Source organism: Lepisma saccharinum, chromosome 27 (genome assembly GCF_977018435.1).
Source record: "Lepisma saccharinum chromosome 27, izLepSacc3.1, whole genome shotgun sequence".
NCBI classification, from domain to species: domain Eukaryota; kingdom Metazoa; phylum Arthropoda; class Insecta; order Zygentoma; family Lepismatidae; genus Lepisma; species Lepisma saccharinum.
In genome coordinates this window covers 29014790-29027990 of record NC_139255.1, presented here as the reverse complement: position 1 = coordinate 29027990, position 13201 = coordinate 29014790, and the positions used below count along the sequence as shown (strand labels likewise).

The 13201-nt window shown below is 39.4% G+C and overlaps 2 protein-coding genes across 2 annotated transcripts in view; one reads left to right on the top strand and one right to left on the bottom strand.

Moving 5' to 3' along the window:
• Vps8 (vacuolar protein sorting 8) overlaps positions 1–13201 on the top strand; it is a 401212-nt gene that overhangs the window by 164900 nt on the left and 223111 nt on the right. The window lies entirely within an intron of this gene.
• LOC145980452 (uronyl 2-sulfotransferase homolog pip-like) overlaps positions 27–13201 on the bottom strand; it is a 28711-nt gene continuing 15536 nt past the window's right edge. Inside the window, exon 5 of the mRNA XM_083113550.1 lies at positions 27–121. Within this exon, the coding sequence (XP_082969676.1) occupies positions 27–121 (95 nt within the window). The remainder of the gene's footprint in view (positions 122–13201) is intronic.

Sequence of the window (13201 nt, the reverse complement as noted above, 5' to 3'; positions counted from 1 at the left end):
AACTGAGCGAGGCCTTGTTTTGAAGGTTAAGGTCCCCACTGCCACCTGTCGCAGCTTACCCGAACCCTCGACCGATTCTCGCGCCGCGCTGCGGACAGTTCGGAAACTTTCAGAACGGACCCTGTACAACACAAAAATAAGTAACTGTTATGGCCATAAGCAAAGTTTATCGGGATCCGTTACCTTTTGTCACTTATGCGGTGCACCGTACATAGAATCACTTCCATATCATGTATAGATGGGGGAGGGGTTGAGAGTCAATGATCTGTTGTTGGAGAGGGGATAAGGGGACACTGGTCACGGCTCCAGGTCCCTGCTTCCTTGTGCATTCCTCTAGGCTGGCTGTTGTTGTTCCGGCTTCGAGCCCGGAACGCCCTTAGTCCTTTCGGCTGAGGTGGAGTGGCATCAATCTATAGCTCACACTCACAATCGCCACCTTCACACCAGTCGCACGCTTGTCTCCTCCAAAGCACCGCCTTTCAGTGTGGCCGGTTTTTAGCCTTGTCCAGTGGCTCTATCAACACCCTAGCCAGTGTGACTTGCCTGAGGGGCGCGGTTTTCCCTCTCGCCTAGCCAAGGAAGGAACTGGTGCTACTTTGAAGTAAAAGGAAATTCTACAAACTTCTGAATGATAGAAGACAACGAAAAGCGAAAATAATATAATAAAAAAATGAAATTTAGGGTGGCACTACACTTTCCTACTTGAACAAAATCTCCGCGCCCATGGTTAACAATCAAGTCTGCTGATGCAGACTGCGATGTTCAGTTCCACCTTCTGGCAGCTAGGAACCTGCAGAATGTGTTTCGTTGCTCCCTTCTTGACACTTGACAGGGAGAGTGGAATGAGGTAACGGGAATCAAGTTCTTCTTACCGTCCCTCTTGTCGAGATGAAGTAATTGTAACTCGGCTTCGTATTGGACACAGCCGTATCACCCATGGTCACTTGCTGCAAGGGCTAGACCCCTTCAATGCGTCGTGTATGTAATTTTATTTTGAGTGTTCGGCATATTCTACTCAATTTTACTTTCCTCAGACTAACTTTTATCTTTCGAACTGTTTATCGTCCATGTTTGGAGGTGATGACAATGTTATAACAGGTGTTTTTTTTAGCTTTTTGAGAAGAGCTGGCCTCTTACACTGTTTCTGAGGAAATATTTATACCCTGTACCAGCTAACTGTAGACCAAACGAACGAGAACAAGTCTCTGCGCAAGTAGTGACGCGAGACGGCTCCACCAATGAACAGTGAGAGATACTGGATTGTGTAATGGGCGACTGGGGAGTTACCCGGTTTCCGTGCTTCGTTATGCAGCGTTGCAAACATTTGAAAAGGATAATTCCGTACGCACGTGGCAAACGGACCGTATTTTTGTCTCTACGTCCGTACGCTTGGTTTAAGAATTTCTTAGTGATAAAACTGCAAGAACAAATTTTGACAAGCCGTACATTAAGCGTAGGGTCTAAGGTCTGGACCGTTCGTCCGTACATGCCATGAATTTTCCGTACATGTACGTTCAGGACCGTACAATTGGCAACACTGCGCTTTCACCACTCTGTTTCCCTCCTCCTCCTCTGCCTCTATGCGCGGCTCTGCTCTACAGTTAGCTGGGACAGGGTATAGCAGTTGTGTACGTCCTGTGCAAGTTCCTTTACAGCCTCTTACTTTTACCCATTTTTAAGAAGCTTTTTGCACCCCGTTTTTAACTTTCAGGTGAGGATTTTAGACAATAGGATTTTTGCTCGTTTATGTATGTTGAAGGATGCAAGATGGCCATACGCACTGATGCATCCGAAAAATTTTATTTCATTGATTCATTAAATCGTCCTCGCCTTGAGCCAAGGGGTCCCGGGTTCGATACCCAGTGGAGGCACAAAGTGGTTCGGGTCCCATTTGAAACTGTAATTCAGTCCTGATTAGCTTTAGCTCAGACATTGCCAAGCTTCCTTGATCGCCATCGATGCAAACACGTGTAATGATTGCAACCAAGGTTGATATTACAGGTCTGACTCTGCATTTGTTTAGCAAAATGAATCTGAATAAATGTCTGGGGGAGAGAGGTCAGTGGTCAGTTCTAAATCAGCAGTCACTTCGAGATTAGTAGTCAGAGAAGGAGAGAGGAGTCTGGGATTTCAGACTCGCACGACAAGCGGACAACATCGTTCGATTAAGCAGTCCGTGCTTGAACTCGACGAAGGAACACTTCCACAGCGAGAGACAGGTATTTCACCATGCTGATTCAGACTGTAGGGTTTTAAGCTCAAGGGTTGGGTTTTGCTATTATGTGTGTAATTAGAACCTCTCGCACCTTACCATTAAGCTCACCATGAGTAGCGAATTGCTCTAGCATAGGGGATGAATGAATGATCAGTGAACTACACCACCCAAGTGTTGGATCCCACATATACCGTAAGGGTGCATAAAGTGGACAAAAAAAATCAATAATCCTTGCTGCTCAGACAAGGGCTTCCTGCCACCTGCCAGGGCACCACTAATCCAACTTTCAAGAACGTGCTGATGTACCCATGTCCCGCCTCTGAATAAACAAAATAGAACAACTTCCGTGCAACTATATTACAGATATTAACATAGTCGGAAAACCTTTGTAACAAATTTAGTAATAATAACAATGAATTTTCAAGGTAATCAACGTTTCGACAATGTTCTCATGTGTCTTCCTCAAAAATTATAAACGGAATGAAGTGTACATACATTTGACTATTAATACGAAAAATGATAATCAGTAAAGCCGACTCTGTGGCGGAGAACTTTAAGTGGTTGACTTTGGTTCTTCCCACCTTAGTTCCTGTTCGAGTCCCGACCTGGGTATGGGCGTTCTTTGCGAATGTCTCTTCATAAATTTCATCTAATCGTCATGCATCATGATTACTCAGAAACCTGAAGACAAGCGACGCTAAATAACAGAAAGACATACCTGATGACGACCTACCACGAAGTTTTTTATGTCGTTTGGAATGGGAAATCACAGGCTGAGACGGGATATGAACCAATATATGAGTAACGAACAGAGCTATGAGTATCGATAGCGCTGTGGCTATTTTCCAATATTTTCGTACTCGCAGCTTCATTCTTGAATGTGCAGCAGGTTCTGTGTTTTCTGAAAATTATCATTTATTACCGTGATATCCGCTATCGTAGTAAACCACATGAGTCACAGTGCAGCAACAGGCAACGAGTTCCTTCTGTAGTGCGGAAGCATGGGGTGTATCGATATCTCTGTGTACGTTATTTGATAATATACTTGATGTCGTAGGTGAAACTTCAACTTTCTTTTTTTCAGAAAATTGGAAACATTAAATAAATTTCATGTTCTTGATATACTCTGACCAAAACATTTGACCACGATCAAGTAACAGTTTCTTAGGTATAGCAGTACAAACTACAATGAATGGATGTTAGAATTCGTACGGAACTCTAGCTATTGGATCGTTGATTTGAATTCTGTACTACTAGGGACGTTCAATATATAAGTTTCCCTGTGCTATAAAATATTGTATAAAGCAATGCCATTAAAAAGAAGCACATGGTTGACAAGCGCCATCCTTCGTCTACAAGGAACAACAATCGATTCGTTATCAGACGTGAAGGCGCATGCGCTCAAGGGTGAAAAGTAAATGCTTGTTCCGAAAACGCGGGCTCGCGTCATAAGGAGTTCAGAAACATGGATTCTAAGGGCGTTCTGCTTAAGGAATTTTTGGAACGAGGAAGAACAATTAATGCTGACCGTTATTGTCAAACATTGGATAAACTGAAAAACGCAATTCGACATAAGCGACCAGGTCTCCTGTCATCTGGTGTCATTCTTCTTGACGATAACGCTCGCCCCCACTCAGCAGTGCAAACACAACACAAAATTGAAGAATTTGGGTGGGAACGGCTGCCCCACCCTCCATACAGCCCCGATTTAGCGCCGAGTGATTTCCATCTTTTTCCGGTGTTAAAGTCTGAATTGCAAGGTTACCGTTACGAAACAGATGAAGAAGTGAAGCGTAATGTGAGAATAGTGCTCAATAGCCAGAGCCCTGATTTTCTTGCGAAGTGTATGGACAAATTGGTGCAAGGGTGGGACAAATGCCTGAATTTCTATGGGGATTATGTGGAGAAGTGAGGAAGGATCCTCCTACACATGTTGATTTTGATTGATTGATTGATTTAGTTTATTTTACTTCGCGTTTTGTGCCTCTTGGCTAATTTGCGAAGATGGGGATGAGTGATGAAATGATGAAATTGATGAATGGACATTCACAAACAACCAAACCCGACCGGGATTCGAACCCGGGATCCTACACATGTATGTATAGTTTTCTAATGTACCTTAAATTATTTTTTTTACATCATACGGAAACTTATATATTGAGCGAGCGACCCACGTACATAGTGTGTCCCATAATTTTCCGGACTGATGTCGTAGTGCATTTATATATTGCATGATTTGGAAGAAAAAAAAAAAAACCTTCTCCAATTACCCTGATGTTTTCTCTCTCTTGTTGATAAATTTGAACATTGAGGATGGATCCTCTTAAAAGTTACAGTAACACAAGCGACACCACCTGTTACGTGCCCGCATGAGTGGAACATACGGCGAATGATTGAAATAATGAATCATAGATGGCAGCACGCGGAAGAAATATTAGGATCGCAGATTAAAGCAACAATGTGCATGGGAATTGAATGAAAGTGTTTAGGAATGTTGAAACTAATTGCGTTTACCTAAACTTATGAACTTAGCTTAATAATGGAGAACGATAAAGGCGAAAGAAAGAAATGATCGCCATGTATAGCCTATGTGATTATATGCAGAGATTAATGAAGTCGGAAAGTGATTACGATTTTATATCTATTTTTCTAGCAGGAACGAGTTTTTTCTGCTTATTTTGGTTGTTTTCCCGGTGTCGCGTCAACTCTGTGGTAGACCCCAAGCACTTCCGTGTAGTCGCATGTATTGCAGACCCGGATCAAGGTCGAGCGCGGGATTGGCGGCGCTGCTTGAGTAATTCCTTTTTCTGCTTGTATTAGGCGGTGGCGCAGCAAGGCAGCGACCCAACTTACATTCGAAGCATATTAGCCAAAAGAAGAAGAAGCCCATCTGTACATAGAAGAAATCTAATAGAAGTCTATTAGCCAATATAAGAAGAAGTGTAATAGAAGCCCATCTGTACATAGAATAAGAAGAGTAATAGAAGTTCATTAGTATATAGAAGAAGAAGTCTATTAGTCAATAGAAGAAGCCCTTGGATTTCCAGTATGAAGAAATATACATACATATTATATATATATATATATACAGGGTGTACCAAAAGTCTCATTCCCCCCCCTTGAATTGTAGACAAACCTGCAAAATGTTATTTTAACAGCATACGTATGATGAGAGGATGGTATACCATTAAATCAGACCATTGACCACCATTTACTCCAGAGGATCTGTGTGCTATCACCACCCAAGTATTTTCCCATATAATTTAGATTTGGATTATACCACTAGTCCTCTACAATTATATATGCTTCGGGCTGACAATTTGACTACCTTTACTTATTAAAATATTTAGCAGAATCAGAGGCCTTTGTGGGAAGTACGAAAAGTAAAAAGTATATTTAATAATTTATTGAGGAAACCAGTACTAGAAATTTGTCGTATACAACAGTAGTAACTTTAACAATAGAAATTTTCCAGTAACAAATTTAGTATATTATACATATATGTCCGATTGACATTATTCATTCAAATTACAAATATAACCAACCACATTTCATACAAGGCAAAATAAATGTTCCGGAATCAGATTGTGTTTCCCATTACTAATTGAGATTAGTTCAACGTTCGGTATTGTTCTTCCGTGGAAAATATATTAATCAGCAATTTTGAATAGGGAAGTTATAAATCTAATTGGATACAAATGAACATGATTAGTGAATATCGGTCAAATCTGAAAGGACCATCTGCGTAATGGTAGCATTAAACATAGCATAACTTAATAGTGCACAAATTAAACTAATTAACTAAATGAAGTAATATGAATCTTAGATTAAACTTAAATATATTATAATTATACTACCAGTATACAGATGATGACTTCAGCAGACCGATTCTACCAGTTCAAGGTAGAGCCCAGTTCAAGATGTGAACCCAACCGCTGCCAGAGTGAGAGAGAGAGAGCTCCGCAAGCCACGCGAGAGCCTTCCCTTTCCATAGTCACATGACCGGGTGACGTATTACTTCTCCAAAAAAGGAAACAAACGAATAACTAATTGCACACAATCTGACTCCTATTCCTTTGCGAGCGAGGAATAGCGTTACAGTGCTCATCGCCATTTTCATGGCACAGTATTATTCGCCTCCAGGTGCGATGTGAAGTCCTCCGTAACATAAGATGTGGAGTCTCAATCACATGACTGCAGATACGCTGTTGCCGTAGTTTGCAACTACGATGTGGAGACCGTGGGATGGTGCTAGTGCGGGGGAGGGACAAGCTGGCTTAGAGTAGATGTGGCAAGTAGATCTGTGGCAACACTGTGCGTTGAATGTGATTGTTGCAGCTGGTGGGCGCGCTCCGTGGACTCTAAAGCCAGCTGCTCGTTAACGAAGCTAGCGTGTCGACTATACCTCTTGCATCACCCGCAAGAAGATCATATCGTTTTGCCTCATCCACAACATTCAGTAAAATCATTTCATCATATTACACAAACTTATGAAAAATGTTCAGCGTTTTAATTCCCGAGCATATGTCTGATTGTTTCTTTACCGAATACATTTCATAGCAGTATCTCATTTTTGTCATGTTGTCGGCCACTGTGGCTACGCTATGACGCCGGGGTCCCGGGTTCGAATCCCGAACTGGGCGTAGGTGTTCTTTGTGAGTGCCCCTTCATGAGTTTCATCATATCAGCAGTCATCCTTATCTTCACGATTAGACAGAAGTGGCAGAATAGCGAAGTGAATAAACCAAATCAATCATCAATCCATTAGGAAGAAGGTCCTATAAAATATTTGAATAGTTTGATTAAGGCAAATAAAAAATTCTGTAAATATACAGGGTGACTGGTAATTAGATGTATTCCCTGAAAGGGGTTAAAGTAGAGACAATTTGCAATAAATTTGACCATATGATACCCCGTCCGAAAATTAGTAGTTTTCGAGATAATCGAGTTTCAATTGTTTTTTTTAAAAAAATGACAATTTTCCACATAAAAAGATGAATTGAGAAAAAACTGATCATTGTATGGAACTTATTTCAGAGTTTTCTGATAGCTAACAAATAAGTGGTTCGTTGAAAAAAAAAGTTTTTCCCAAATAACAATCACATGTAAGTAACGGGTGGGTCTAAACTTAGAAGTAATGACAAAAAAATGCACTCTTAGTTTACTTGGCAACGTATTAATAACAAAAATGGTATGACACGAAGCGTACAAATGTTGCTATCATACACATTTGTGTACAAGAAATAATACTTCATTCATCTTCATGTGAATGGAATCAATGAACAATACAATTAAAGAACATTACACATCTTGCTCAAAGTGGGCACCTCCGTTACGAATGGAGGCACTCAGGTTTTTACGACAATTTGTTCTCTTAACTCGTGATGTGATGGTGTCCTTGGTGTGTTGACCAGCTGTTAAGATCCTCTCCCTGAGCTCTTCTTGCGAGTTTACCGGTGTCTTGTCATGTGGCTCTAAATGTAAAAGTCGCAAGGCTTCAAATCGGGGGATCGAGCCGGCCAGGGAATCGGGCCGCCTCGGCCAATCCATTTTTTGGGTAATTTTCATCCAGCCACTGTCGCACACCCAGGCAGAAGTATGGATGGCGTAATCAACAATCATTTGATCGAGCCATTTTTCCTGCCCCAAATCTTAAATGGCATCACTTATGAACATTTTTTGAGGAAAGGGATGGCAATGTTGTTGGAGGATGTGCTTCTAGCTACAAGACGTGACATGATTTATCATCATGATGACTGCCCAGCTCGATCTCCCGATAGAATTGACGCCTTGCGACTTTTACATTTGGAACCACATGACAAGACACCGGTAAACTCGCAAGAAGAGCTCAGGGAGAGGATCTTAACAGCTGGTCAACACACCAAGGACACCATCACATCACGAGTTAAGAGAACAAATTGTCGTAAAAACCTGCGTGCCTGCATTCGTAACGGAGATGCCCACTTTGAGCAAGACGTGTAATGTTCTTTAATTGTATTGTTCATTGATTCCATTCACATGAAGATGAATGAAGTATTATTTCTTGTACACAAATGTGTATGATAGCAACATTTGTACGCTTCGTGTCATACCATTTTTGTTATTAATACGTTGCCAAGTAAACTGAGAGTGCATTTTTTTGTCATTACTTCTAAGTTTAGACCCACCCGTTACTTACATGTGATTGTTATTTGGGAAAAACTTTTTTTTTCAACGAACCACTTATTTGTTAGCTATCAGAAAACGCTGAAATAAGTTCCATACAATGATCAGTTTTTTCTCAATTCGTCTTTTTATGTTGAAAATTGTCATTTTTTAAAAAAAACAATTGAAACTCGATTATCTCGAAAACTACTAATTTTCGGACGGGGTATCATATGGTCAAATTTATTGCAAATTGTCTCTACTTTAACCCCTTTCAGGGAATACATCTAATTACCAGTCACCCTGTATATTGTTTCTGTTTCTGATACCGTATGTGTAAACCTGCTATGGAAATGTTTGTTGAATATGTTCATGAAACTATAATAATTTCAGTAACTTTTCTTCCAGTGAAAATAAAACATTCTGGATGTACTCTATAATTGTAGCTTAAAATATTTTTTTATAGTCTTTATAGCTGAATTTTGGCATTTTTTAATTGATAGTTTTGCAAAATATCAGCTGCCATGTTTATTTACAGCTTAAGGAGAATGACATTATTTGTGGTTAACATGATTAGTATTTTGTATATTATTCTACAGAAAATGTTTGTTATTTTTGTCTATTATAAATATTATCGAATTTTGAATCAAGAGAATTTTAAGTCTGTACAGTTTACATATTTAATTTCCTTTCCTTTCGTATGAGCTTCACATAAGTACATATATTTTGTTTCATTTCTTAGAGCCTAATCAACACCATTAAATGATTACGAGATTAATGACTATCACCAAAAGTGATTCTGATATCAGGGTGGCTACTCACCGGGAATTCCGGGAATTATGGGTGAATTATTGACTCCGGGAATTATGCGTGAATTCTGCTTGAATTTTTCTCCGCAGACGTGAAAAACTGTAACTTTTATTAATCCAAATCCCCTTCAATTTATACGTATTTTTAAATACACTGAGGCAGGTTTTTCACATTTTAACTTTTATTCTTACCAAGGAAGGAAAATAAAAATTCTCTCAATCCGTTTGCTTTGTTAGTGTCCTTTGCAGGGCAATCTACCAGACAGACGGAAGATTATTGCAAAAATATGTTGAAGTTGATTCGGTAAATTTGAGTTTGAAATTCTTATACAATTAATAATTTTTCGTAGATGACTATATCCCGTGACATTTGTGACTTGTGTTTGTAGATGCATTTCTAGTCTGAGTACGCGAAATGACAAATGTAAACTGGCAGCTTAAATTAAATACACCGGGTGGTCCAAAAGTCCCAGAACGGTCACATATCGTGAGAAATACACATCGAATCGGAAAACCAGAAAAAACATGTTTATGGCGATTTTAAATTTTTGAAAAAAAAAAAACAACAACATAAATCCACAAAAAATTTCAAAGGGACGCTGAACACCCTATTGAGCTAGAGTGAAAGCGATTTTTAATTAAAATGTAAAATCGCCATATCTCCGTTCCTAATTGAGCTAGGAGGATGGTTGATAGCTCGTTGGACTTGGAATGAAGTCCTCTTTCCGATTCTACAGTACAAAATGGAGGTTTCCATTTAAAATTTCACAGTTGCCCTCCGACCCACCCTCAGGGGGCGGGGGTGGGGAATCAAGTGTGATATCATTGAATAGCTTTCTTTCACTTACTAAACACGTATTTTTCGTTTTTTGATTCGATGTGTATTTCTCACGATATGTGACCGTTCCGGGACTTTTGGACCACCCGGTATATATTGTTCAATTGAATTGAATTAGAATTTTTGGATACATTGGAGTCGCACAGTCCCTTTATATTGTTACTATATTTGTGGGTATGTGTGTGGGTATGTGTTGAGAGGTGGTAATACGTAAGGTTGAAATAGAGAAAACATCTGCTTGTAGCCTTGAATTTTTGGAAAGTTCACCTCTTGAAAACAGGGAATTATACTTGAATTGTATCATGATCCTAGAGTGGCCACCCTGGATATGTACAAAATCCTTACGTACATTATTTAATAAATTATATCTTTAAAGTGATTTGAATCAGTAATTTTTTGGGTGATTTAAAAAAATTATCTGATTTAAATCAGCTCATTATCAATTATCTGATTTAAAATCATATGAAGTACCATCTAAACTAATCAGACTAATTATGTTATCCTTAACCAACAATAAAGGAAGAGTCAAAATTAACAGGGAACTGAGTGAAGAATTCGAAGTAGAAGGTGGAGTCAAGCAAGGTGATCCCTTATCTGCAACTCTATTTAGTATAGTGATAGACTCTGTATTGAAACAGATGAAATTGAGAGGAAACATATCAACAATGTATTGCATATGCCGATGACATCCTTATAACAGCAGAGACAAAAAATACATTAATAGAAACATTTGAAGAACTAAAAAATGAAGCTTTGAACATGGGGCTCGTAACTAATATGCAGAAAACTAAATATCTCAGATGTGTAAAAGGTAAAAGCAGATTACAAGACCTAATTATAAACAACGAGAAAATAGGAGAAGTGAGATCTTTCAAATATCTTGGATCAGTTGTAAATGGCGACAACACAATTGAAGAAGAAATTAACTACAATTGACAGTGTTCTTACAGTTTGTTTGTGTCTTACAGTACAGTTTCTGTAAAATATTGCTCCTCTCTTTGTAACAGTGTCGCCACTGTGGTCTAAATTGGGAGATCTTTTCCACTTAGGCTGACTTTAAGAAACTGCTTATTTAGCCTTTGCACTACGAAATTGTACAGTTCAATGTCACTGGTCATGTTTTTTCGCAACCGATTTTTCACTTCTTGTGGTGGGTTTGGGTGGCGATGGGCGTTTCGTCTTTTCCACTCTGAAACGAAAAAAAGCAATAAATTGTCTACTGAATGTCCTTCTATTCTGCGATTTAATTTAATACAAATAAAATAAGCAAATGTTGTTTAAAATAGCACCCACTCTCAGAACATAATGATTCTGATTTACTAATGCAGCAACGTGCACTAGATTTAAAAAGTAAACTATAATATTTCCTAAAGATGGCAACCTGAAAACAACGTTGACACTTAAGATGGAGCTTCACCATTAAAGGAATGAATAACGATTTTGCGCAGACTACTACTAATTGTAATTACTAACACAACGTTGGTAGGTTAATAATTAAGATTTGTATTTAATAATAAATTTACAAATCGATTTGAGGGCCTCCCCGATGGCGTAGTGGTAATGCCGTCGCCTTATAATCAGGGGGTCTGAGGTTCGATATCGGGTGGAGGTACTCTTACATTGCACAGTGGTTTGGATCCCGCTTTAAAATGTAGGTCCAGTCCCGATTAGCCTGTCTGTGCACAAAGTGGACTTAAAACAACAACATCGGCAGATTTACAAACATTAGAAATAACATGAGCAATTTTTCCAACCATTACTAACGTTTCGAATTTATCAATCAGAACAGAATTTGGTTCCTACATAATTCCTACAGAAGAACCAAGTCATAATTTCTTGCGATTATTAGATCATGAACTACCTTAAATATTCATATTCCGGTCCAGAAGAGAAAATCAGCGATCGTAAATGGGTTCTAGATCCTAAATAACTTTTTATCTGTTATGTATTTCAGTCCGGTCCAGGCACCTTTTTTTCGGATCAATTTAAATGCGATCCGGGAACCTTGCTTGCGAGCTAAAATTGAAGTCCTGATTCGAACGCCACTTTTCTTCAAAGAAAGTTCCGAAAGATCAGTTTTCCTCTGACAACCATATGTTAAGACTACGTGGAGCTCAGTATAACAGCAGCGGCGTTTTAGGAACTGGCAGTACGTGTCAAGTCCACATGGAGTAAATGAGATGTTGACAAGTTTGTTTAGGGATTTCGTAACGTGAGGCTACGGTTATCTTTGCTAGGTTGTGTTATTGTGTTGTGCTATTTCTTTTTTATGTATATATACACAATGTGAAGAGCTTTGAGGTGTAATGTCGTCGCAATACTTGTTGGATGTCTAAACACTGCTGGCTCGAAACTAGCCCGGTTGGCGTCCTCTCGAGCTGTGTCGAAGATTCAGAAGTGGCGTTCGAATCAGGACACGAACTATAAAATAAATACTATGGAGGAAGGCGCTCTCCTTTTAACGCTATGACTTCCTGTTTCTTCTGCCATGATTACATTGCCACATTTCGCTGTTACGAATCAAATGACGAGAAGTTTTGCACTGCGCGAACGCGACCGTCGAAGCCTCATTCCCTCCGCCTCTTACAACGCTACACTACTGCTGCTTGCTCTGCAGTCGATAGCGCTCTTGCACAAATTCAGCGGGTTGACCAGCAATCAGTATTGAAATAGAGTCCTAGCCTGAGCATTGGTGTTTTTTGTGTGTTCGTCAACATGTGATCCTTTCATGCTCATCATTGTGATTAGCCAAAAGTAGCAGAAAAGTGACATCAGAGAAATACTTAGAAAAATTGTTACTTTACAACTAATGATGAAGTCCTCGATGACGTGGTGGTAACGTCATCCCCTTGGAATCAAAGGGTCGACACTTAGTGGAGGTGGTAAGATTCTACTTTAAACTGTAGGTCCTGTCCAATTAGCCTATTCGTGCAAAAAGTGGACTTACAACAAACTTGTACACCTAATAGTATCCTTGGCCCTCTGTATCCCTTGGAGAAAATGAAATATTTTGCATGGTTTATGAGGATTTAGTTGTTGTTGAACGTTTTCAATTGATTTTTGCTCGCGGAAATTTACTTCACCGTGTAGCAGAACAACCCGACAGCTTCGCGCAAGTGAATAGTTAAAGCACCCAAAATGATTTTCCACAAGAGCAGCTATAATTTTACATAGTTAGGTTAAGATTGATAGGTT